The sequence below is a fragment of the Columba livia genome, chromosome 9, assembly GCF_036013475.1.
Source record: "Columba livia isolate bColLiv1 breed racing homer chromosome 9, bColLiv1.pat.W.v2, whole genome shotgun sequence".
In the NCBI taxonomy this organism is placed as follows: domain Eukaryota; kingdom Metazoa; phylum Chordata; class Aves; order Columbiformes; family Columbidae; genus Columba; species Columba livia.
In genome coordinates, this window is record NC_088610.1 from 19,969,768 (window position 1) to 19,993,380 (window position 23,613).

The 23,613-nt window shown below is 58.4% G+C and overlaps 1 protein-coding gene across 20 annotated transcripts in view; it reads right to left on the reverse strand.

Moving 5' to 3' along the window:
• KIF1A (kinesin family member 1A) overlaps positions 1-23,613 on the reverse strand; it is a 40,658-nt gene that overhangs the window by 6,044 nt on the left and 11,001 nt on the right. For 2 of the 20 annotated variants that reach the window (XM_065074126.1, XM_065074125.1), the window contains exons 7-41: positions 23,215-23,326; positions 22,752-22,829; positions 22,365-22,430; positions 22,107-22,124; positions 21,661-21,736; positions 21,474-21,552; positions 21,055-21,197; positions 20,688-20,714; positions 19,107-19,315; positions 18,514-18,593; positions 18,109-18,184; positions 15,825-15,904; positions 15,429-15,535; positions 14,748-14,831; positions 14,457-14,637; positions 14,302-14,374; positions 13,959-14,052; positions 13,680-13,828; positions 13,344-13,522; positions 13,127-13,264; positions 11,954-12,205; positions 8,530-8,648; positions 8,364-8,449; positions 7,908-8,046; positions 7,592-7,760; positions 7,159-7,249; positions 6,690-6,808; positions 6,452-6,507; positions 5,845-5,953; positions 5,657-5,723; positions 5,481-5,565; positions 5,024-5,129; positions 3,228-3,254; positions 1,729-1,752; positions 203-317 (exon numbers count right to left, since the gene is read on the reverse strand). In XM_065074126.1, coding sequence (XP_064930198.1) covers positions 203-317; positions 1,729-1,752; positions 3,228-3,254; positions 5,024-5,129; positions 5,481-5,565; positions 5,657-5,723; positions 5,845-5,953; positions 6,452-6,507; positions 6,690-6,808; positions 7,159-7,249; positions 7,592-7,760; positions 7,908-8,046; positions 8,364-8,449; positions 8,530-8,648; positions 11,954-12,205; positions 13,127-13,264; positions 13,344-13,522; positions 13,680-13,828; positions 13,959-14,052; positions 14,302-14,374; positions 14,457-14,637; positions 14,748-14,831; positions 15,429-15,535; positions 15,825-15,904; positions 18,109-18,184; positions 18,514-18,593; positions 19,107-19,315; positions 20,688-20,714; positions 21,055-21,197; positions 21,474-21,552; positions 21,661-21,736; positions 22,107-22,124; positions 22,365-22,430; positions 22,752-22,829; positions 23,215-23,326 — 3,613 coding nt within the window. The remainder of the gene's footprint in view (positions 1-202; positions 318-1,728; positions 1,753-3,227; positions 3,255-5,023; positions 5,130-5,480; positions 5,566-5,656; positions 5,724-5,844; positions 5,954-6,451; positions 6,508-6,689; positions 6,809-7,158; positions 7,250-7,591; positions 7,761-7,907; positions 8,047-8,363; positions 8,450-8,529; positions 8,649-11,953; positions 12,206-13,126; positions 13,265-13,343; positions 13,523-13,679; positions 13,829-13,958; positions 14,053-14,301; positions 14,375-14,456; positions 14,638-14,747; positions 14,832-15,428; positions 15,536-15,824; positions 15,905-18,108; positions 18,185-18,513; positions 18,594-19,106; positions 19,316-20,687; positions 20,715-21,054; positions 21,198-21,473; positions 21,553-21,660; positions 21,737-22,106; positions 22,125-22,364; positions 22,431-22,751; positions 22,830-23,214; positions 23,327-23,613) is intronic. The other 18 variants (XM_065074130.1, XM_065074128.1, XM_065074137.1 and 15 more) reach the window with 16 other exon arrangements.

The window sequence follows — 23,613 nt, forward strand, 5'->3', positions numbered from 1 at the left end:
GCAGCCCAGCAGGTCTCTCCTACCCCTGGAGCCCAGTGGTTTCCACTCCCAGGGTCTCGCAGGGCTCCCAGTTACTAGGTTGAATCCTGCACCCTGTTAGCATAGGTGCCAGCTAAACAGGTGCTGACAGTGGCTGCACCCCGACAGTGGGGGAAATGCCAGACTTTGTTGGTGTTATAATGGCCCCGACTAAGGTCCTTGCCTCAATATAGGCAGAAAGGGTGATGTAGATTTTCTCCCGGTACGGGGTGACACGGTTGAGCAGCAGCGAGTTGTGCATGGAGCTATCCCACGCCGCCTCAAACTGGTAGAAAGTCCTGCCAAAAAAAAATAGCAGAGCCAGTAAGACAACCTCCATAGAACCCCAGGCGAGCGAGCAAGGAGATGCCATCGTCCCCCCCGCAGCACTGCAGCACGCCTGCAGGGACACACAGACATGCACACGCAGCGGCACAGCTGGGGACAGCCACTCCAGAGGGCACAGGCTCAAGGCAAAGGGGGACAAGGCGTCCCAGGAGGGGAACGCGCCGCCTTTGAAACAGCCAACAGACTGGGGTTTTGGGTAGGAGGGACCGCGGGAGGAGTGGGGGCTCAGCTGGGGTGCAGGCAAGGCAGGGCAGGCTGGAAAGGCAAAGGAGGGTGCATGCCCCACCCCCATCCTTGGAGCAGGGGGCTGCCACCCCTAGCGCACCCGGGTCAGGTCCCCACCATCCAGCTCAGGGTATGCATCACCTTCTCGCCCCTGCCAGGAGCCACTGTCCCTGTTTGGGTGATGGCAGCCAGAAGGGAAAGGAGGGAGGATGCTTGGCATGGGGGGTGCTGCCAGCCTGCCCCTGGGAAAGCAGCCCCCCTGCCAGACTGGTGCCCTTCCCCAGGGCTGCCCCCATCTGGCAGCAACACATGGGGACCAGGATTTATTTGGTGGCTGGCCCCTGTCAAGCTGTCTCCCCCCTGGCTCTTCTTCTGCCCTGATCGCCAGCCCCATCCGTCCCCATCCCCACCAGGCTGCCTCACACCCCTCAGTTTGTGTTCCACAGCTCCCAGCCTGCGAGCAGGAGCAGGGAACCCCCGACCCCACTCGCCTAGTGCCTGTGGGGTCCCACAGAGGACAGCGCAGCCACCCAGGACAAGAGCAGCAACCGCACTCTTCAAGTCAAGCAATCAAGTGTGGTGGAAGCAGGAGGCGGCTCCAGTTCAAGAGCGTAAAGGATCCTCGTCTCACCCTCTGCCCCTCTCCTGGGCTCCCTCCTGGGCCAGCCTTGCGGTTATGGGACACCCACTCCCCAAAGCCACCCAGAGCTGCCTCAGCCCCAGCTATTGCCTGAGCATCCTCAGGAAGCTGTGGCTCAGAGACTGTCTTAACACAGATGCTTTGGCAGATCCCCAAAGCAGCATCCAGGCGGCTGAGTGGCTCTTCTAATGAGAGCCAGCGTGGCCAGCGGCAGCAGGGAGAGGGTCTTAGCTGTGATTGCCCCCACATTGGAAGAAGAGGGAGAGCGACGCTTTCAGAAGGTGTATAAAATACATTAAAAAATCCCACATAAGACAGAACCAAGGCGAAGGATCACTTTGCAGACACGGGTCACTTGAGAAGAGAATGCTCCCCAGGGAGAAGGAGGAGAAAAGGAGCCTCAGGGAAGGGGGGAAAGAGCAAAAAGCAAAGGGAGGAGCCAAAGGAGAAAGAGAGAAAAGCAGGAGGGCCAGACCGAGCGGGTGCACGTGAAGTACCTAGTATCATTTCCAAACGAAATGCTATATGTTGAAGGCAACCCAAGGACAAACACACACACGTACACAGAAAAAATGAAAGGTCAGAAAGCATCGTCCGTATGGGGCTGTGCGGGAGCAGGGCCATGAGGAAGGGAAGCCCCTCTTAGGGAGACTTGCCCCATATTGGCACTGCTGGCCAAAGGAGTTCCTGCCTAGCTGGACCCTGAATCTGAGCCCAGCTCAGCAAGGGCAGGCAGGGGTTTACCCACTTGGGTGAAGACCCTCTGCCTCTCACCTTCCTCGTGGACCAGCAGCTGGGAAGTGAGCACACACATACTCCCCATCCCCTTAACTCTGCCCTTGCTGCCATCCCAGGGCAAGGAGCTCCAGACCAGCGCAGCCCCCCAGGAAGGTGCCCATTAGGGGGAAAAACAGCTGTCCCACTACCACCCACACAGTGGCCGATAATTTCTTGGTCTGTCTCCTGGCTCACAGGGAGAGTATCCATGTGCTGAGGGCCCACAGGCAATGCCACCGTGAGCTCATGTGCTCCTGCAGTGGGGAGCTGGATCCTTGCTGGAGCCACCCCCCTGCACCCTTAGGGGGACAGGGTGCTGCTGGAGGGACAGCTCTGCCTTCAGGCATCTCTGAGCAGGGCCAGGTTCTAGCTACTGTAGGGATGGCACAAAGCTACAGAGCCCACCAGGACACCTCATCCCCTGTCTCCCAGATACATGTGAGGCACAGCAGCAGGACGCCCCCTTCTCAGGGCCCTCAGTGACGCTTCCATCCAGAGGCTGGCAGCAGCATCTGGGGACGGTGGCTCTCGCCCACATGCTGCACATCAGGCTCACCCTGAGGTCCACGCTGAACACCACCCATACCTGAACAGCCACTCCCCCCAGTAAACAGTCTGTGCCATGCCTGGGTGTGCGTACCCACCATCGCGCCCACATACAGATGCACACTGCCAGTTCACCACATCTGCGCCCACAGGACCACTGTGCACAGGGTGCTGTGCATGCCAGTGCACCACCCTGCAGCGCTGCCATTGTCACAAGGTGCCCAAGTGAGGGCTGGAGGGGTCCCTGAAGTCCCCACCATGGTCCACACCAGCCCTGCAGCTACTCCAAGCGGCACCAGGGGCCAAGCTGGGGCTGAGGTGGGAGACAATGGGGTATGGGGGGCGGCACACTTGGCTCTGGATGCCGGAGAAATGGAAGAGCAGCAATGTCCAATAGCGAGAAGAAAATTCAAATCAGGCGATGGGAACGCAGGCGTGCGAGGGGGAGCGGCAGCCAGAGAGAGCGCGGCCCAAACGAACAGCAAAAGGGGCCAAGTGAGCCAGAGGTGCCAGGGCAGGAGGGAGGAGGGATGGGGTGTGTGGAGGGATGGGGGACTGGACGTCCAAGTGCTGCCTCCGGTGGGAGTGAGTGCGCCGAGGTGAAGGGGGAGAAAGAAAGAAGAGAGAGAGGAAGAGGGGGTGGGAAAAAAAAAACAATGGAAACAAATAATACCTAGGCATATCCGAATCAAGAAACTGCCTGCAAAAACACAAAACAGTTACATGGTTAGTGTGGGCTCGGATGGGCGGCAGCAGTGGAGGGAAGCGAAGGGGGACCCTGGGCGTGGTCCCTCATGCCTCCTCCCTGGGAGCTCGATGCAGAGATGGATGAGTGCCAGGGAGGGAGCCAAACCCCTGCCCTGGTCTCCTGAGTGGCTCTGGGGGACTGGGGAAGCTGGGGAGAGGAGCCAAGGCTGCACTGGGCAATGGAGGCTGCATGGTGTAAGGCAGCAAAGCAGGGAGCACAAGCAGCCGGGGTGGAGGTGAGGCAGGCCGTCGCTCTGCCCGCTGCCCTCCCTTGCAGGCTGCTGGGGCTAAAGCTTGAGCAACTGCATGCGGGATGGAAGCCGGGGGGGATTGTGGTGAGCGCCCCTCGGCACCCTGCAGCATGCCAGCCGCCCTGTCATCTTCCTGCCCAGCCCCAGACAGGCTTGATACAGGGTGGATACGGGGCAGATACAGTGTGCATACCTGCCTGGGCCCCTGCTTCTGGGTTGGACCTGTGGCACAGACCCTCTGAGCGTGCAGCTGAGGTGCTCTCTCACAAAATGTGAGACCCCGTCTCCCCATGCCCCGAGCATCCCACCCAGCCCAAGCAGTATCCCTTGCCCTGCAAGACCCGTGCAGGGAAGACAGGAGCAGGAGCCACATCCCCCCTGCCAGGCTGTGCAAGAGATGCTGAAGATCCGATCTGGCTGCACCCAGGACCAACCCACCAGATCAGGAGCTGACACAAAATCACGCAGCCCCAGAAGCCCACAGGTGACACAGCCACCCAGCTCCCAGCAGTCCAGTGAAATCCACTGCAGCTCTGCTGGGCCAAACCCTCAGAGCCTGATCATCCCTGCCTGGTCTTGCTCTGATGTCCCCATGGCTGTACCAAAGTCTCCTGGTCTGACACATGCATGCACACTCAACCCCATGATTCGGCTCTGCTGCCTGGGTACTGCGTACCTGTCACTCCACCATGCCCAGAAGCTGCCCTGAGAGCGCTGCAAGGTGGCACCTCCCATCCAGAATCCCATCATCCCCCCTCAAAAACACCTTGCCTTGGGACAGGCCTCTTTGGGGCAGCAGTGATCCCAAAGAAAACAAGGGGAAAAGTGGTCCGCACTCCCTGCCAGGGTACTCCTATGCCAGCAACCACTACACGTACAGCCCAGGACTGGTCCCGCTGCTCCCAGTGCTGCCAATGACTGTTCCCGCCTCGTCACAGCTTCCTGCACGCACGCATTCTGGCCAGGGACCCCCACCAGCCCCCCAAGTTTTGCCAATAGCCCTGGCGCAGAGGAGAGCTCTGTGCTCTGCACCACTGCTTCACCGCATCGTCACAGGACCCAGCCAGGGATATCTCAGAGATAAAAACCCTTTGGTCCCACTGCTGCCCCACCCATGCCAAATCCATGGTGGGGACACAGCCCTCTGGGACTGGCATCCCCAAAGTCACCCGGCAGCAATGGGAGATGGCTTTCCTGCATCATCTCCATGCAGATGGGGACCGACTCTCTGTGGTCACAGCTGCCACTGCAGAGCAAGACCCCCATCCAAATTCCCTGTAGTGCCAAAGCCTGGTGTGGAGCGGCCTCAAGGAGGAATGGGGCTGGCAGCCCTGAACCCCAAGATCCTCTGCAGCTCCAGAAAAGCCCCCCCAAGGCAGCAACAGGTCGGCAGGGGAGAGAGGGGCTCCCTATGTCCCCCTGCCAGCCCTCATCACAGCTGAGGAAGAACAAGAAAAGAAGTGGCACGCACCGGTCATCCTGGGAGGGGTGGATGTACCCAGAGGAGAGGATGTTCAGGGACAAGATGTTGGGGTCAATGAGAGACTCATCTGCTTCTGGGGTGTTCCGGATCCGACCTGCAAGCACAGCACAGGGACACCACTCAGGCAACAGGCCTGTGAAGGTCCCCAGGAGGGACAGGGGCAGCCCATCTGCTTGCATCCCCAGCAGCCCCTGTCACAGGCAGCAGCCACCCAACACTCAGTCACTCCAGCTCCTAGACATGGTGCCTGCGACCGAGGAGTCCTGCCCACATGGCATGTCTGTGTCACCTGCTAGGCAGCCACTACTTTGCTATTGCAGGGTGGGAGGTGAGGCAAGGCATAAAGCCCCACATGGGAACGTGGGCAAGAAACAGGCTGAGAGGATGCTCAGGAGCTCGGCACGCTGGGTGTTGCTCACAGCCCACCCAACCTGGCTCGGCTTACCTACAACCAGCTCCCGCACCTCCTTCCAGCGGATGAGGCTGCCTGTTTCATGCACCAAGGTGACGGTGATTCTCCTTTGGATCCCCTGAGACCCGTAAGGCCACAGAGAAGGGGTAGTGGTTAGCAGAGCTCCCAGCAGGAGCCAGAGCCAGGACAGCATCTCGAGGAGAGAGTACCTGGTGGAGGAGGAAGGTCCCATGGCATGGCATGCCTCCACGGTGGTCCACAACGGCAGGGATGTAGCTGGAAGAGAGGATTGTGGCATGACACAGAGCCACAGCAGCCTGCCCACAGGTGCCGAGCAGCAGGCAAATCACCGTGCTGCCTCCCTCTCCTTCCCATGCCTCTTTCCAGCCAGACTTACTCGCCATTTGCCTCCAGCTCACAGATCTCGAAGAAGACCATCAAGTCATACTTGCACTGACATGGGCCGGCGCTGGGCCGAGTCATGGTGCTCAGCTTTGTCGCAGGCACTGTGGTGGATCAAAAAGACAGCTTAAAGGGTGAGCTTGCCACTGACACTTGGAGTGAGGCACACGACAGCCGGCAGGGTAAGGACAGAGCAGGCAGGGACTGCAGGGAGACACTCAGAGGTGGCAGCAAGGCAGGAGAGAGTGATAGAGGAAACACCCCCATCCTGGTGGACTTCGCTGACCACTGGCACAGCAAATCAAGGCGCTCAACCAAACCCCAACAAGTTGGGTCTTGGCAGCCAGAGGACAATGGGGACCCTGCGGGATGGCGGGGCTGGGTGGCCAGCTGAGCTGTCCAGGGTGGGCAGCGTCATCCCTGCCGCTCCGCAGGAGGCGAGAACAGGGACTTTGCATCCATCAGGTGCTGTGGGAATGGGTGCCAAGGGCTTTTGGGCACTCTGGCCTGCAGTACGTTTTCTGGTGCCCTTGGGGAAGGGGACCCTGCACCCAGCACAGGGACCACAGGTGGGCAGAGGAGCAGGAGGCCAGATTTCCTACCTGGTTTGGAGAGCGGCATCACACGGGGGAAGTGGCGCCGGGATGGCCTCAGCGGGCTGCAGAGAGACCTGCCTTGGTTAAAACACTCACAGGGACCACTGAACTCAGCCAACCCCACCTATGTCTTGGTGCCACCCTTTCCTGCCACCTGCACCCCCCGTTCTCTGGGTCCCCAGGAAGCTGAGGGTGGCCCCCCCTGTGCCACCCAGGAGCCGGGGGTGGCCCAGGGTGCACCCACCTCAGGACGTCCTTGCAAAGGGGTGGAAAGGGGTGCTGCTGGTAGTGCCCAAAGACTTCAAATACAATCGGCTGGCTCTTGATGTATTCAATGAAGGACTTAGTCACCTCCACGGCAATCTGGAAGAGAAAGAGCCAGCAGTGGCACAGTTTAGCTGGGAAAAGGATGCAGCCAGCAACAGCACTGGGGAAGTGAGATGGTGCAAGCCTGTCCGGTCCCCTGCATTCCTCACCCATCCCCTTCCCTGCGGGTACTCTCCCCATCATTAAATCCTAGCCTTTTTGGGTAGAGAGCTACAGCTTTTGGTATTTTTCCCACATATCCATCTTGTGTAAGGTTGGCCTAGCTGGGTGGCTGTGATGGGCTGGGAGAGCCAGGAGGAGGCTGCTCGCCTGGGGAGAAGATCCAGCCAATGGCTCTGCGGGCTCTGTGGCAGCCGCAAAAGTGTGGGCAGGGGAGGGATACATACATTTTGGACATGATAGAAGCCCAGCGGTGGTCCTCGTCCTGTGTTTTTCAAAGGCTCTGTCGAAAAGGCCTCATCATGGCGATGGATGAAGCTGCAGAGGGAATGAAGGTGGCTCAGCAGCTGCAGGGTGGGGATGTGCAGGAGCAGGGAGGGGAGAGAGGGCAGGGACCAGGAGAAGAGCCCGCTCCCCAACTGCACCCTGGACTGGCTCAGCACCCCCCAAAACCAACGGCAGCCTCTCCCTGTGTTTCATCAGTGACTGAACAAGGCACCATACAAGCGCGTGGGCTCATTCCGCAGCCTTGGTTTTGCCTCGCCATCCATGGAGGGCTCAAAGGTGGTGGGGCTGGGGCTCCTCCATGTTCACTGCCAGCCCTGAGGCAATGGCTGGAGCAGTGGGAGACATGCAGCCAAGGGGGCACCAGGGGCTCACTTGAACTGGCAGAAGATGTCTGCATATTCCGCAGAGATGCTGGAGGCTTGCAGGACAGTCACGCGGAATGTGAAGATGCTGCCCAGCTTCAGGTGGTCCAGAGCTGTCTCCAGTGGCCCATCTGGCGCAGGTTTCTCCGGGCTGTCCAGGAGAAGGTCCTCTGGGGTCACTGCAAGGAGAGGAGGGTCCTCAGCCCCTCGGTGTCTGCTGGCAGTGCTGCACCAGGGCAGCGGGCCTCTCATGCTTAAGCAGGCGCAGAAGACTGGGTGGAGTAGTGGGGGGGGCACTCCCCAACAGCTTGTCACTATCCCCTCACCTGCACAGGTGTTGTTGTTGACTTCATCAGCAGAGGGACCCACATCGCTGACCTGGCCCTGGCCTTCAACGATGCGCAGCTCTTCCTGGGAGGTTCCCGAGCGAGACATCCCCACAGCTGGGCACGACTCTGACTGGAACTGCACCATGAGTGGGGCTCAGGGATGCTGGCAGTCCCCAAGGTGGTACTGCTTGTGCCACCAGCACTGGCCTGAGCACTAGAGCACCTCCAGCTCTTCCCTCCTACCCCCTGCCAGCCCCACCCTGGACCCAGCAAAGGACAGGGCGCACCAGTGGGTGCTGGAGGGCTGAAGTTGCCAGGAGGGCTGGGAGAATGGTCCCTTCAGCATGATGTCTGCACCTCTGGGAGTCCAGTGGTCCCCATGGGGAAACATCACCATGACAGGCAGGGGTCTGTGGTCCCTGGGCACCCACCAAGCAACAGCCACCATCATACCTTCTCAAAGTGCTGGTCATCAAAGGATATCTTGGCTGTCCCCGACTGCCGCACACCGGAGCCGTAGTCAGGGGCTTCCTCATCCGCTGGAGGAGGGATAGGAGTGAGCCCGCATGGGTGGTGCAGGGGATGCGAGGGGCACGTTTCAAGGGGGTCCCCCTCCTACCTGAGATTGCCTGGACAGCCACGCGCAGGAAGCCCTTCACCTCGCCCTTCTCGCTGACAATGGCCACACGGTGGACCAGGGGCACGGGGTAGAGGAGGTTGCTCAGATAGACAAAGGCCCTGCCGGAGAATGGTGGGGGAGACACAACAGAGGGGAGAGCGGTCACTGCTCCCACCCGCGGGTCTCCAGGCGCGGGTGGCACGGCCGGCGGCGGCCGCGATCCCAGGTCACCGGTCATGGTGCTACCGCGGCGCTGCAAAGCAAAACTAAAGAGAAGGCAGCCAGGGCCAGCCGAGAGGGGTGGGGAGCAGGCAGCGGGCGGGCAGCGTGCTGCAGGCAGCACCATGAAGCAGATGGGGCTCGCATACCTCTCCAGCTGTCACCTCCGTGGCGGGCGGGGAGGGGAAGGGGGCTGTGCTGGTGCCATCATGAAGCTAGAAGGGAAGAGGACCTTCTCTGCGGTGGAGAGCCAGAGGACTGGGGCAGGAGGTGCTGCGACATGACTTGGGGGCGGCTGTGGAGTCACCATGGGGAAGACAGGGCAAGGTGGGGGGGTAAGGGAGGGTGACAAGGGAGGTAGAGGCCAGTGGGAGTGAAGGAAGGGAGAGGAGGAGGTCCTGGCTGAAGGTCAGAAGCCTCCAGAGATGAACCTGCCGGGGGAGTCCTGGCCCTGGCTCTGCCTGCGGTGTTGCAGGACCACTGGTGGCTGCAGGTGGCCTGTGCTCGGCTGGGAGGGAGGCTGCACGGCATAGCTGGTGGCATCAGAGGTCTGTGTCCCTCCGCCCCATCCCTTTGCAAACGTGGATTCAGCGGCCCAGGCCACCCACCAGAGTGTCACAGGGGTGAAACAGCAGGCTGCTCCTGTGGACGAGGAAGGAGCTGCCCGTTCCCCGTGCAGCAGCTCTGAGCCTCCCTGCTATCCTCCTTGCGTCCAGGTCACCAACGCTACCACGGCAAGTTGCTGTGCCGGGGCTCGACATGATGGCCGCACCACATCTCTGTGGCACCTCCCAGCAGGCTATAGCTCCCTGCTTCACAAGCTGTTTGCCTCCGCTTGCCACCTTCCTCAACCTTGCTGCCTACCAGCTTGCTGTTCAACATTCCTCCTGGCACTCTGGTGATGGTGGCGTGCTGTGCCCTCAGTGGTGACAAGTCACCTCCACAGCCTTTGGCGCTGAGCTCCCTGCTGAGCAGTACAAACTGCCCTTGCCTGTGGGGTAGCACTGATCCCAGCAAAAGTGGGCGCAGGGTGCCTGACACCCCTCTCTGGGGCACCCACTGGCACCTCGATGCACAGCATCTTCGGGTGTCATGGGGCAGAATGGTGCGGGGAACAGCCAGGACACTTCTGCTTCAGGGGACTCCCATGAGGGTTGCATCTCCAGGCAGCTGGCAGCGCTGCTTGCAACATCCCAGCCTCGCAGGCATCTTTGCGGACATCCAAGAGCACCTGAAAGTGCCCAGGCGGCTCTTGCAGGAGGCTCCAGCCCCACATTTGCAGCTTGAGCCCCGAAGTCCAGAGGTTTCCCTTGCTCTTGTGACTCCCATTTACCTCCAACTGCTTTTTTTGTATCCAAAGCATCTCCAAAGACTCCAGTTGTGGAAGCAAAGGCGATGCCTCATCACCCTCTCCAGCTGGGCCTGTCTCACCCCATCTCTTCTTGGAGGCCACTAGGGACAAGTGGCTGGACTGTGCCAGGGCTTCCCAGCAGGACCACATGCCCAGGGCACAGCCCCATGACCACAGGGGGGTCTCAAAAGCATGGGGGTCTGGGCACACCTGCCTGCCTGAAGTCACAGGGAGCCAGTGCTGAAGCCAAGGGAGTGGAGAGGGCAGGAAAGAGGGGAAGGGGGCGAAAGGGGAAGGGGAGGAGGGCAACAAGTGTGTCACTAGAGGAAGGAGGGCAGGGACACTAACCACAAGATTGGTGAGGTGCAAAGATGGCATGCTCAGACCAAAGAAAAGCCTTTCCAAAGGAACACAGAAGTGAAATAACCCCAATTTTAGCTAAAGCTTTGGAGAGATAGAGCCAGCAGCTTAAAAAAAATCAAAAAAAAAAAAAAAAAAAGAAAGGAAAAAATCAAAGACAAAGATCCAATCATAAACAAATCCAAGCACACTTCACAAGAAATGTGGCCGGCAGAGCTGCTGCGCGAGGAGCCAAACCCAGGGCAGACTCAAAAGAAGTTGAAAGGTGCCGAGCTCCGGGGAACGTGTCCCCGGCATGGAGCGGGGCTGCTGCCACAGGGCCTAGCTTGGGTTTTTGACGTGCCTCCAAGAGTTTTGGAGTTTTTTTGATGTTTAGTGTTTTTTGTTTGTTTGCTTTTTTAAATAAGGAAAAAAGGAAAAAAAGAAAAAAAGGGGAAGAACCCAGCTCTTTCGGTCTGAGGCTGCAGGACTCTTACTCCACCTCCGCCCTCTCTACCTGCACTGGTCCCTTCTTCCCCACCTCTCTGCCTGCACCCTGCCTAGTAGGGATAAGCCTGGCTTAACATGCCAAGGAAGAGGAGCTCCAGCTTCCCCAGTCGGGGCAGCCTCCATGGGGGCAGAGGCTCCTGGACCAGCTCCAGGCACATATTCCCTTGGGAAAACCCCAGAGCAGAGCTGGCAGTACCACATCCCATTTTGGGAATGGGTAGATCGCAACCAGCTTTGGTGTGGCTGGTGGGATTCTCCAGGCCAAGACTGATGGAGCCCAGGGGCATCTCCTGGCCAACAGATAGCAGAAATCAAAGCTCTTGTGTTTGGCTGGAGCCAAGGAGGAGTTGGAGCCTCCCTGAACATCTCCTGTGCCAAGCCAGCAGGGATGGCCCCAAGCCAAGCACTGGGCGCAGGCGGTCACAGAGCCCTCCTCCCCCTCCTGCACCCAGCTCTCGCCTCGCTGCCCTCAGCTTCGTTCCCCTGACTGCCTGCGGACATCCAAGCCTCAGCCTTCAAGGGGGGGGCTTATGCTGACTGACGCAGCCGGGATGGCCAAGCCAGTGCCAGAGGCACATGTGGCTTCAAAGTGCCAGCAGCGCCTTGCGGTCACCCCGAGCTCAGTGGGAGGTGGCCCTCCCGGGACAGAAATGCTCAGGACCGAGATCCCTGTGCAGCTCCCCTGGCTCCTTTGGTGCTGGAGACATGGCAGAGCTCCCTTTCTCGGGGGCTGCCCTAAAGAAGGACCTACGCAAAGAGCCTCCGGCCGAGCTGCCCCCATCCACCTTCCCCTGCTGTCCCCTACTGTCACTGTGCTGGTCACAGCCCTACCTCGCTGGCCACCTGCCACCCCGGCGGGCACCCCAGGCTTGGTGGCAGTCCCAGCCAGCCAGCCACTCCCTGTGCCTCCAGGACACCCCGGAGGTGGGAGTCGTGTCCGAAAGCAGTTCCCTCATGCGAAAGAGCTAGTTCCTTCCCGGCATGCTCTCCTAAAACCTCACCAACCTTCCTACTAAACTGAACAGGGGGGAGCGGTCGTAAAACGGATCCCGGCCATCACACAGCGGGCACTCCGGAAAGATGTCTTCCTCCAGGTCCTCCGCCTCCTCCTCCTCCTGCCCCTGGTGCTGCTCGTCAGCAGGCTCGGTGATGTCGGAGTCGGGGTTCGAGAAGGTAGGGGAGGGGGTGAGATCAGCCATGCGCTCGCTCATGCATGTGTTGAAAAGAGGAGAGCTGTTGCAGCCAGAGATATCTGAACTAAGGTTAGTACGACAAGATAGAAGACAGGTTAACACCAGCTGTTCCAAACAGAGAGAGCAAGAATAGGAATTTTGCTTTTTTTTGGTTTGCTTTTTTTTTTAATCAGTTGGGTTTTGAGGTGGGATTTTTTTTTTTGCTCAAACCAAGGGATGCCAGGAAATAAAGACCTGCCCGTCCAGTGTGTCCCTAGAGGAAGCCACCAATGGCTGTCGGCTACAAAGGGCAGAGAAAAAAGCAGCCCAAGGAACTGGTGCGAACAGTGTGGATTTGCCTCACTGGCTTTGCAGGCAACGTGGGGACAAAGCGGGTGGCATGAGACTCCCCACCAATCCTGATGCTGAAGGGAATCTCTCCACGTGCCATGGCACGGGTGGGATGCCTCCACAGCACGTGTGGTTGGTTGGGCCATGCAGCTCAGCCCCCCGCTGAGGCAGACCCCTTCTCTGGGGTGGCCCATCCTCGTTGCCGGCACCACATCCTTCCAACCAGCATGTGGGAAACGCACGGAGACACGTGGCACGTACCATACAGACGGATGCTCGGACACCAACGCGTGCACATGGACGCGTGCCCACCACAGCAGAAGTGGCAACGGCACAGGCTCTTGGCCCGCCGGATGGCCGCAGCCCCTGCCTCCCACTGGTGGCAAGCCCAGAGCCTGCCCCGCACAGCACTGTGTTACAGCAGGCAGAGAGAGCATTGCCAGCGGCACACGGGTCCCTCGGGGTCCTGGCAGCCAACATGGAGGAGAGCCATCGCAGGCACAACAGGCCCTGACTGGCACCGGGGAGGCACAGCATCCTCCCACAGTGCAGCCCCAGGGGCCAAACGCCCTGTGCGTGGTGGAGCCGGCAGCTCCTCCTCCTGCGGGGCTGCTTGTGGGTCCCAGCCGTGCCTGGAAGGAGCCAAAGCGCTCACCTGCCGACCAGCCTGAACCAGGGGAAGCGGTCGTAGAAAGGATCTCCGCCAGTCACCACGTTGTCGCAATCCTCAATGACACTAGAAGGCACTTCTGCTGCACGGTCATACATTTCACGCATCAGGTCCAGGCGTTGCCTGCAGGTAGTGGGGGCCGTGGTGAGAAATCAGGCTGAGGCCAGCTGAGCCCTTCCCGGCGTGGGCATCATTCACCCACCTCAGCTTCTCCAGGGTCCAGTAATGTGTCGCCCCATTCTTCTGGTCCTGCACTTCTACGGCCACAATGGTCCGGGGAAACGGCCGCTTCTCCCGGTCCTTGGCAGCATCGGGAGGCAGCAGGTCGGGAGGGAGAGGTGAGTACAGTGTGTCCGTCAGGAGCACGAACTGGAACTGAACCTGAGGAGGGGCAGAGGGGGACGGTGAGCCACCCAGGGGACAGTGGGCTCCGTGTGGTGCCTTCAGCGACCCAGTCCTTGGCACATCCTGGCTGCCCAAGCTTGTGGCCTCTGCCATGGGTGCTGCAGCAAGTGAGAGAGGAGACCCAGGCACCCACCTTCTTCTTTAGCTCCACGCTGATGGCGTTGGCTTCCTTGAGGAAGATGGCGTTGCCCCAGAGCAGGTCACGGAGGGAGGTGAACTGGTACCACTTCCACTTCCTAAAGGCCCAGAGGGCCAGCTCAAACTCCCGCTCTGTCCACTGCACTGTGGGGACATGGAGAGACAGTTACCCCACCGCTGGGATGGAGGATATTGGCACAGAGGTGCCCAGAGGACCCATCGTCCACTCTTCTACAGAGAGCATCAAAACCCTGTGGTGGCACCCAGCCCTCACCTTCATCCTCAGGTTCCTCCTCTTCCTCATTTGCCTCAGGGTAATACCTAGAGTCCATCTGCTTCTGCAAAGCCTCCAATTTGCTCTCGTAGTCCTGGGGGAAGCAGGGAGCGGGATGATGCAACCCACAAGGGGTGACCTTCCTCCATGTCGCCACACAGCACTTCTCCCCCACTGCAGGAACCCAGCCCCCTCCCTCCTGTGGTTCCCTGTTTACAGGGACAACCCCAGGAACAACAGGTTTGTCCTTGTTTTCAGGACACAGAGCCACCCCATGCAAACATCTGCCAAGACTCAGTAATGCCTGGGCAGCCTGAGAAGGAGCCAGGTCCCGGCCACCTACCAGCCTTTGCTGCTCGAGAAGGTAATTCGCCTCTTCCCGCTCCCTCCGATACTGGTCCTCCAGCTCCTGGAGCCTGGGAGGAACAGGGAAGGAAAGGATGACCAACCTGGAGGTGGATACCCAACTCTCCATCGCCCCAGTCCCTGTGCCCTCACCGCTGCTCCATCTCCTGCTTCATGTCAATGCCCTGCTTCTCCAGCAGCTCTCTTTGGGCGAAAGCCCAGTCCACGGGCTCAGCAGGGGTCTCGGCACACGGGGTTCGCTCCCGCTCCTGCCGAGCCTGCTCAGGGTGGTTGAAGCGGAAGACGTGGCTCTTCCCCATGATTATGCGATTTCCTACAGGGATGGAAAGAGTGTGGATTTAATGTGGGACAACCTGCAGGGCCCTTGTGGGATGGAGGGAGGCAGGCTAGAGCAGCGCTGGTGCGCTGGCTCCAGAGACCCACCTGAGCGCAGGATGCTGGGCTCTGTCACTTTTTTGCCATTCACGTAGGTGTCAGCACCTTCACAGGGCTCCAGGGTCACTATTACTGTAGAGACAGTGGGAAGGGGAGAGAAGAAGTAAACGTAAGGTGGAAGTTGCTCCTGCAGCCTCGGAAAGGGAGAGCTGCTCCAAGCAGCACCCCAGGCGCAGAGTGGAGGGACACTCACCAGCAGCACCCACACCCTGGGCAACCAAGGGGGCTCAGCCAACCTTGTTAATCAGAGCAGTCCCAAGGACTAAAAGCAGCTAGAGACTGGATGTGAGAGGAGATCAGAGCCTCCAGCATGCATCTCCAGCCTCTCCAGGTGCATCTCCCAAAGCCATTTCACCCCCAGGTTCCTGCTGGTCCACAGGGTAGGCTCTGCTTCACGTCTTGGGTGGGCAAATCATCTACGGTCTGCTATTTGCTCCCACCCCAATCTCCCTGGCTGGCCGAACCATGGCAGCTTCCACGTGCCTTGCACAAGGTTCCCTCCCAGCAAAGGGAGCGCCACAGCTTGCCCTGCAAGCAGGGAAAGGCCACAGCCATGTGAGATAGCCTCATTAGTCTGAGGAGGGCAGGCCCCCCGCTGTGAGCAGGTGCTGGGGACATGTAGAGGGACTGGGGTCCCCAAGGAGGTAGAGCCTCTCCAGACAGGAATACCTTCACCACCGGTTTTGGTGTCGCTGCGGAAAAGGCAGTGCTCTTCCTTAATGAAGTGTCCACTGAGAACGATGTCTTGCCTCTTCTCTGCATCTTCCCGGCCAACCCTGCCAGGGGGAAAACCAGCTCAATCCTTCCTCAAAGCAGCCCCTCCCAAGGCCTCCCCCCAACATCATTCTTGGGGCTGACAGAAGCAGCCCTTGACGCACAGCAGGACCAATGTCCCTAATGAGATTGCCAGGCAAATACATTTTTCACGCATGGCTATGGTGCTTTGTGGATGCCCTGGCAATGGTGCCTAGCCCAGGAACACCTGTCACTTCCCTGCCCACCCAGGCAAGGCAGGCACTGAGGTGTGGACTTGGCTCCTGCCGCTCTGCCAGACTTGGCCCTCACCTTGTTATCCCGTCCTTGATGTAGTAGAGAAGACACTCGGACATGAGTGGGTCCTCGTTCAGGTTGACCAAGTGGGGTGTCTGGCAAAAACAAACAAGTAGTCACTCCAGTGTTGCCCACCTACCCAGACACTGAGGGATGCTCCTGAGGGAGGTGGGAACTCAGCAGCACCTCAGGCTGCCCCCTGCTTGTGGATGGGCTGTCCTGCCCTCCATAGCTCCAGGACAATATGCCTAGGCAGGTGCTTTATCAAGGGGACTGCAGAGAACCAAGGAGCCAGATAAGGATGACCTGCCTCCAAAATGCCTCCTTGCTTTCCTCCTCAAAGGGCTGAGTGCTGGGCACCCTTTCCCTGTTGCCTTTGAAAATTATGGTTGCAAACAGGCCCAATACAGAGCTGGACACTTCCCAGAGGGAGTCCCTGATATGATTTAGTATCTCCTGGGGCAGGACCCTGCTCGCCTGCACTGTGTGTCCATAGGTCCTTGTCTCCTCATAGCCCCCGGCTCCACTGCGTACAGTGTAGCTAAGGCAGACAGGTCCCATGCAGCAGCTGGCTCAGGATAAGAGGAACTAAAAGTGCATGTTTTCTTACACTGACAGTACAAGGATAGATGAAGCATCCAAAAGAGCGGGTCCAAACAAAAGTAGTGGAGACATGAAACTGTATCTCCAGGCTGAATTTTACTCCCTGGTCTGCTTCCTAACAGTTCCCTCCCATCACTTTCTTCCTCTGGGTCACAAACCACTTTGTTCTTGATGAGAGGGAAGTTTCTCCTCTGGCCACAGACCTCTCCAGCTGCACCCAGCTTATCTCACCCCATCGCAAGCTGCTGTGATTGCACCTTCAGGCAACAGGCAAAGTCCTGGGAGTATCAGCAGGTGAAGTTCTGAGTTTCCCAGAAATGAGAATAGACGGTAAGAAACATCTTAGCAGCCCGCTGACGCCTAGCATGCAGAGATTTCCACATCATGACAGTGCGACGAGCCCTGGCCGATAGGAGAGACTCACTCCAAACGGTGCAGGAGAGCTGGAGTTCAAGGGAAACGCAGGCTCTTCTCCATGCTGGCTGGCAAGAAGGAGTTGGCCAGAACATTTACCTCAGGCCCACCTGGGCAAACACAATAGCCCCAGGGTCTGAGACTCCTTTAGCTTGCAGTTTTTCTCCAGATTTGCAAGGCTGATTAGTAGAAGGCAGATGCTCTACCCTCCACTGTGCTACTTGGAGAAGTAACCACCCCAGCGATAGCATACAGCAGGACAACGTCATGCCTTGCTTGTCCTTAACGAAATGGGGTTTTGCACACTATCGATGCTATCTTTTCTCACCAGCCACTGGAGAAGTCTGAGGAGTTTCCACCCACCAGATAGCTGAAGGGTAAGGAGACAACAAGACCAGCACAGCAATGCCCCACCTCCAAGACCAACCTGCTTCGGGGAATAAACACCCACACTTTCTACACAAAGGTCTGGGGTCATAACAGGCAGTGGCTGAGATGAGAATAAGAAACAAAGATGACGATGCAGAAATTTATCCAAAGAGCCACACCAAGGCATGCAAGGGGAAGGTCCCCTTACACTACCTCAGCTGGGGACACACACATCTACTAAAACGTGTGGCCAAGCTAACCAGCATCAGCTGCCAGGGGAGGTCTCAGAGCATCCCCTGGCGTAGTGGGAGAGCCAAGCGAGCGCACCCTGATCATACCTACACCTCGGGAGCCTGTGCCGCTCTGTGGGCTTCATGGGGTTGGGGCTGTAAACTGGACATCACTACACTCATGGTTATACAGACAAGTGAGGGGCAGTGATGTGCTGCAGCTGGTGCTTGGCACAGTTTGCTGGCACACAAGCTTTTTGGGGCGCAGCTAGTGTTTTCTTAGAAAATACTTTCCAGGAGGCTACAAGCAGTAGAGTATGGAATGCTCCCACATCCACATTACTCAGCAAAGACACGCTGGTTTCAAGGGCAGCAATTTCAAACACAAAGTATGGATTTTTATCAGCTGACACTCAAGTCCAACACAGTGATTAGTCAGCAAAGCCCCCCCTGAATGGGGAGAGCATCCAGGCAATGGGGGTTAGACTTGTAGCCATGTGTTTCAACTGATGTTCATACCCAGCAGGGGTCAACACTGGGATTTCCCCCATAGGTTTCAGAGCCAAGAAAAGGCTAGTGAAGTATATGAGGCTGGCCAGTAGCAACAGGGCAGGATGTAAGGGACCTGTGTGGATACACACCAGCCCTCCTTCACCAGGAAGAAGATAATAAGATGATCCTACCTTTTTAGGAGAGAAAACACCCAAGGTGCCTCCGTCCTCCCTCATGGCCACCCCCATTTCAGCCAGCAATGCTTCCCTGAAGGAGCAAGGGAAAGAAGAGCCTGTCAAAGCCCCACAAGCCCCTGGAGCTGGCATAGACAAGCCCAGGACAGGACCTGAGCCCATGGGTTTGCCCCATGGATCACAGCTGTAGTGCTTGTTTCAGCTCTCTCCAAGCTGCAGGAGGGTTTCTCAGAGCAGACCACATCTGTGCAGGCTGACATGGTGGCCCTGGGGCACCTGGGAGCAGCCAGGGTACAACTGGATGGTCAAATTGCCAAACTGCCGCCAGGAGCACAAAATGGAGAGGGGAGATACCTGGGGAACCCCATCCCTTCACATCCTATCCTGTACCAACTCACCCACCTCTCCATCCGGATTGCTTCTGTCCTCCGCAGCTTCTCCTCCCATGTCTCGTTCAGCTCCGCGATGATCTTCTCAGTTTCCTGGCAAGTGAGGGGTGAGCATGTGTTACGGACAGCAGACCTGCCCGTTCTGCCAGCCGCTGCCCAGCATGCTGCAGCAGGACACTGGTTACAGTTTCAGGCTGATTTAAATGAGCTGCAGTAGCATTTCACACGTCTTTCCCTGTCTTCAAAGAGCGAGGCACGAAGAGCAGCCTCTCCATCCCCTTGCTGCCAGCCTGCTCCTGTGCCGTGCTGAGCCAGGAGCACCCATCCCGAGCTGAGAGCACCCACCCCACAGGGCAAAGGCAGCAGTCACCCCACGGGGAGGACGGCAGCACGAGGTGGACCCTACCACAACAAACCCTCTCCAGTATGGCAGCCCAGAGCACTGGGCAGCTCTGGGTCTGTCCACTCTGCAAGCGCACTCCCAAGCGTTGCTTCACATAAGAACCATCCATAATGGGTTTCCAGAAAATACCTAGCCCCCTCCACAAGCCTGAGTGCAAAAGCGTTGAGCTGAGCCCTCCATCCTGCTGGGCACCGACCTCTTACCTTGAGCCTTTCAATTGCCTCTTCGCTACCTGGAGCAAACATGATGCGCTCGTGGAGGCTGGCGACAGAGGCGGCGCGGCTGGACAAGGCTGACAGGGAGGAAGAGGGGCTGATCCCGGCAATGGCGTTGGTCACTGTGGAGAGATTGTCATGGCGGTGACTCAGCTCTGCCCCTCTAGCATCATTATTGTTCTCAAAGTCGGACACATCTATGGGTAGGGAAGGAGGGATGGGCCAGATAAAGACACATGGACAGGAAAAGAGAGAGAAAGATAGAGACAAGAAAAGCTGTTGGGAAAAAAAGAAAAAAAATAAAATAAAAAAAAAGAGTGGCTGGGTGCAGCAAGAAGAAAGCCAGGAATTACAAGGAAAAGGCACAGGCAACAGCACAGTGGCACAGGCAGCAGCAGGGCAAGGGCACTCATGTCTCTCCCCCAGCCTGGGCAGCTCCCCAGGCACACGGGGCTGTTTTGGGAGCCACGGGAACAGCTCTGGAGCCTTCCCAGGCTCCCAGGGATGCTTTTATGCAACACCAGATCCTGCAGCCATCAGGTCTGGGATCAACCATCTTCCCCAAGAGCATGCCGCTGCCCCGGCATCCTCTCCCACCAACACAACCCAGGTGGTTTTCCCTGCCCAGCTGCCCTTGATTAGCTGAATTTGGGGGCAGAGAGTGAGAGGGGAAGGGGAGAAGAGGCAGTGGCCCTCTGCCCTACAAAGGGGTCAAGGGGACAGAGCAGGAGGAGCCATGAGATTCCCTTGCTGGCACAGTCCAATCCCTTGGCCCACTAGAGCAGCACCTGGGCGAGGCAGGCAGAGAGAGAGCAAAGTGAGGGCAGGGCAGCAGTGCAACTGATACAGGCAGCAGTGCTCGCCTGTCAGCACCCAGAGCATCACCCCCACCAGGCCCTGCAGCAAAGGGACCCAGGTATCAGAGATGCTCCTCCAGCCCTGAGAAGTCACAGGGGCTTAGCGCAGTATGCCAGAGGTGGGCCGGGCACAGATCAGTGGGAGCAGAGTTAGTCATCCATCTCTATCAGCCCGCATCAGAAGAGCCAAGCCAGGAGGGGACGGGCCAGGTCCCCATCGCTTCAGCAGGCTCACCACAGCCTGGCTGATGCTGCCTGGCCCAGGGTGAGATGGGGTGATAGTGCTTATACACAGGCAAAAGCCTCCTGGCTGTCACCTCACACCCCTCCACCAGGAGAGGGCCGTGCCAGCCTGCCCAAGCTCCGTGCCGGGCTCCACTCCTGATGAACCCCAGCGCAGCAGAAGCAGCAGCAGCAACAGGAAATATTATGACAGCGCGGAAGGAGTTCTTATGGGAACCAGGCCCTTGGCACAGCAGAAGGGGAGAACATTGGTTCCTCCAAATGCTATCCTGAGCCCAGGTGCTAACTGCGACTCTGCCACCAACCCCTTTGCCAGCTCCCTGGGGACAGTCAGCCTGCTGGCAAGAGCCTCTTCATCAGCTAGGGCCGGCTACAGGAGCCCTCCCCATGCTGCAAAGGTGTTCCCAGGCGCAGCCTGCACCTCCCAAAGCCATGAAGCAACAGAGTACCGGTGATGGGGAATACACACATTTGGATCCTCCTGCAGCAGGATGGGCTAAGAAAGAGAGAGAGGGCAGGGAGCAGGGGTAAGACAGAGAGAACAGAACAAGAGTGGCTTCATCTCAGCAGGATCTCCCACAGCACACAGAGGAGAGGCCACGGGCGGGTGCAGCCCCAGGAACATCTTCCTGGCACCTCTGCCAGGTGCAGTGGGCTGAAAATGGGAGGTGGAGGGGGAGGAGGGGAGGTCTGCTGGGTGTAAAGCAGCTCCTCCTGCTTACAAGAGCAGGCTGGGGGTTGCGAACACGTGCGCAGGGACGCCAGCCCCCTGGGCAGCGGGGCTCCAGCCCACCTCTGCATGGAGCTGCTGTTAGAGAGCACACAGTGGTACCTACTGTCAATGATGTCCCCGAGGCCCTGGGCATAGAGAAGGTCACGCAGGCGTGCCACCTCATCCTTCAGCTCTCGGATGAGCTTGTTGTTGGGGTCCTCATTGATGACGGCGTTGCAGCGGATCTGCTTGGCACGGTCAGCGTACCTAGGGATGAGCAGAGCTCTGAGCACTGGTGTGCAGGCAAACCCCCAGCTGCTGGGCAAGTAGGAGTGCTGCCAAGCCCCTCCAGCCAGTGATCCTTTGGAGAATGCCAGCATTGGGACAATCCTTCGGCCTCCTGTATGAGGCTGCAGGGTCCTCCAAAAGCACTTCCCCAACCAGGGATGCCACAGAGGTGAGGAGAGCACATGGCAGGTGCTTGGGTTTCAGGGCCACCCCTGCCCTCACTCCCTGTGGGGGGACAAGGGTACTTCTTCCTACCTGAGGGTGCTGAGGGTCTCATCATAGTTGATGTCAGCAGGACTGAGAGCAGCAACCATGGCTGTTCTGGAGTTGCCCCCTGCCCGCAAAGATACACTTGCATCAGGGAGAAATTAACTGCCATGCCAGCTGTCACCCACCATTCAGTGCCTGCTGCCGGGCCCAGAGCTCCCACTCATGTCCTCACCCAGGTTCTCCCGCAGCAGCCAGGTCAGCACTGAGTCGCGGTAGGGAATGAAATCTGTCTTCTTCTTCTTTTTGTTCTGGGGGATGAAGAGCAGAGGGAAGGGCTGTCAGGCTTCCTGCTTGCCTCAGGGGGAAGATGACAACCAGACCCCAGACATGGGGACTCGGAGGAGAATGGCCTGCCCGACTATTGTAATCTCGGGCAGCTCTGCTCAGCTTCACAGGTCACGCCTGTGAAGTGCTCTGCCTGGGCTGGGTAGGTGTTTAATGCCAGGTACCGAGAGCCACAAGGTGAGGAGGGTGATGAGTATACGGAGGGCTTTGTCAGCCCTCAGAAGTGTGGCTTGGGTCTGGGCAGAGCCTGAGTCCCAAACCATCTGCAACACACTCCCACTCACCTGTGCTAAAAAAACAAACCCTCCTCCCCAGCCTGGCCAGGGTACCTACCTTGTTTGGCCCAGAATCCTGCAAAGAAAGTAGAAAGACTTTAAGTGAGCTGTTCTCTGCCTTGGCACCCACCACAGCTCCCCGTCCCCCAGGCAGAAAGTGGCTGGCGCAGGTCCCCATGGGAACAGCTTGGGAGGTGTCATCTGCCTGTCCCATGTATGTGCCAGGACGCCCCATCCCTTGGTGCTGAGCCCATCCCTGCTGAGTTGAGCCCATTCCCCTGCAGTGCCATCGCTGGTCTGTTATCCAGCTACCTACCATTTCAGCCAGGGCAGAGATTACTTTCCCCAGTGTGGTCAAGGACTTGTTGATGTTTGCTCCTTCCTGGTGGAGAGAGAAAAAGCCCAGATGCTCAGGCCCCATTTCAGAGCGGCACTAAAGCCCAGCACACCAGGAAGATGGGGAAGTCCCAGTATGGGGTGGGCAAAAAGCAGCTGGTCTTACGGGATAACCGATACCTCCCAGCTGGGACTCGTGGACCCCGGTGGAACTGGAACTGGGCAGCTTTCAGACAAAATCCTTTGAAGGATTTTGGCAAAGTAGTGGGCAAGGAACCAGGCAAGGAAAGAAGATGTCACAGCTGGGGAAGAGGGGGCAGGACACGGTGTCTCTGCCAGCAGAAGGGAACTTCATGCCACCTCTCACCTTTAGTCTTGTGCCCTTCGCACCAGTGGAGTCGGCTCGCTCACTCCCTGCCAGGTCCACCAAGCTGATTTTGCTGACCTGCAGGCAGAGATGAGGCTGTCAGCCCCAGCTGGCACAGCAGACTGGGGCCAAGCACGTAGTGGAGGAGGGAACGAAGACTTCTTGCAAAGTGGTACTGCTCTGAAGGCAGAGGTGTGCTCTGTGGGGCTGCCTTGCCAGGATTTGGCCAGGAGCAGGGTTAACATCCTTGCAGACAGGGCTGGAGGGCACCAGCTTCCAAATACCCTGTCTAAGGGCCAGTCCCTCAAGGGACCATGAGCCCAGTGTGTGCCTGGGTCTTATCTCCATCCTGTTTCAACCCTCCATCAGGCTGCACCATCCCATGACAAATGCTATTGATAGCACACAAAGCCCTTCCTGGGCCCATGTGGGTTCCCCCAGGTGGCCCAGGCTCTGGTCTCACCTTCTCAGTGGTGATGTCTGTCTCGGCATCATGCCGCTTCTGTGTGAAGATGATGTTGAACACGGCATGGGAGCGGCTGCTGGTCTCATTCATGTTGGTGGCAGCCACCGTGCTGCAGGGAGAGGAGGACAGGGAGGTATGAGACCCTGCAGGGGACACTGGAGCGACTGGCACTGGGGCAGGGCTCATTTCAGGACAGGGTACATGATGGGATGGGAAGGCAAGTCTGGAGGACAAGAGAGGACTCTGGGAGGAGATGTACAAAAGTCCAGGCTTCCTCCTGCTGTCCCCAGCACGTTTTGAGAGCAGGAAAGAGGTAAGATGAAAATAAGTGGGAGGTACCCAGCGCTCAGACAGGAGGGGACTGCGACCTCCAGAGCAGCCAGACAGGCAAAGCAA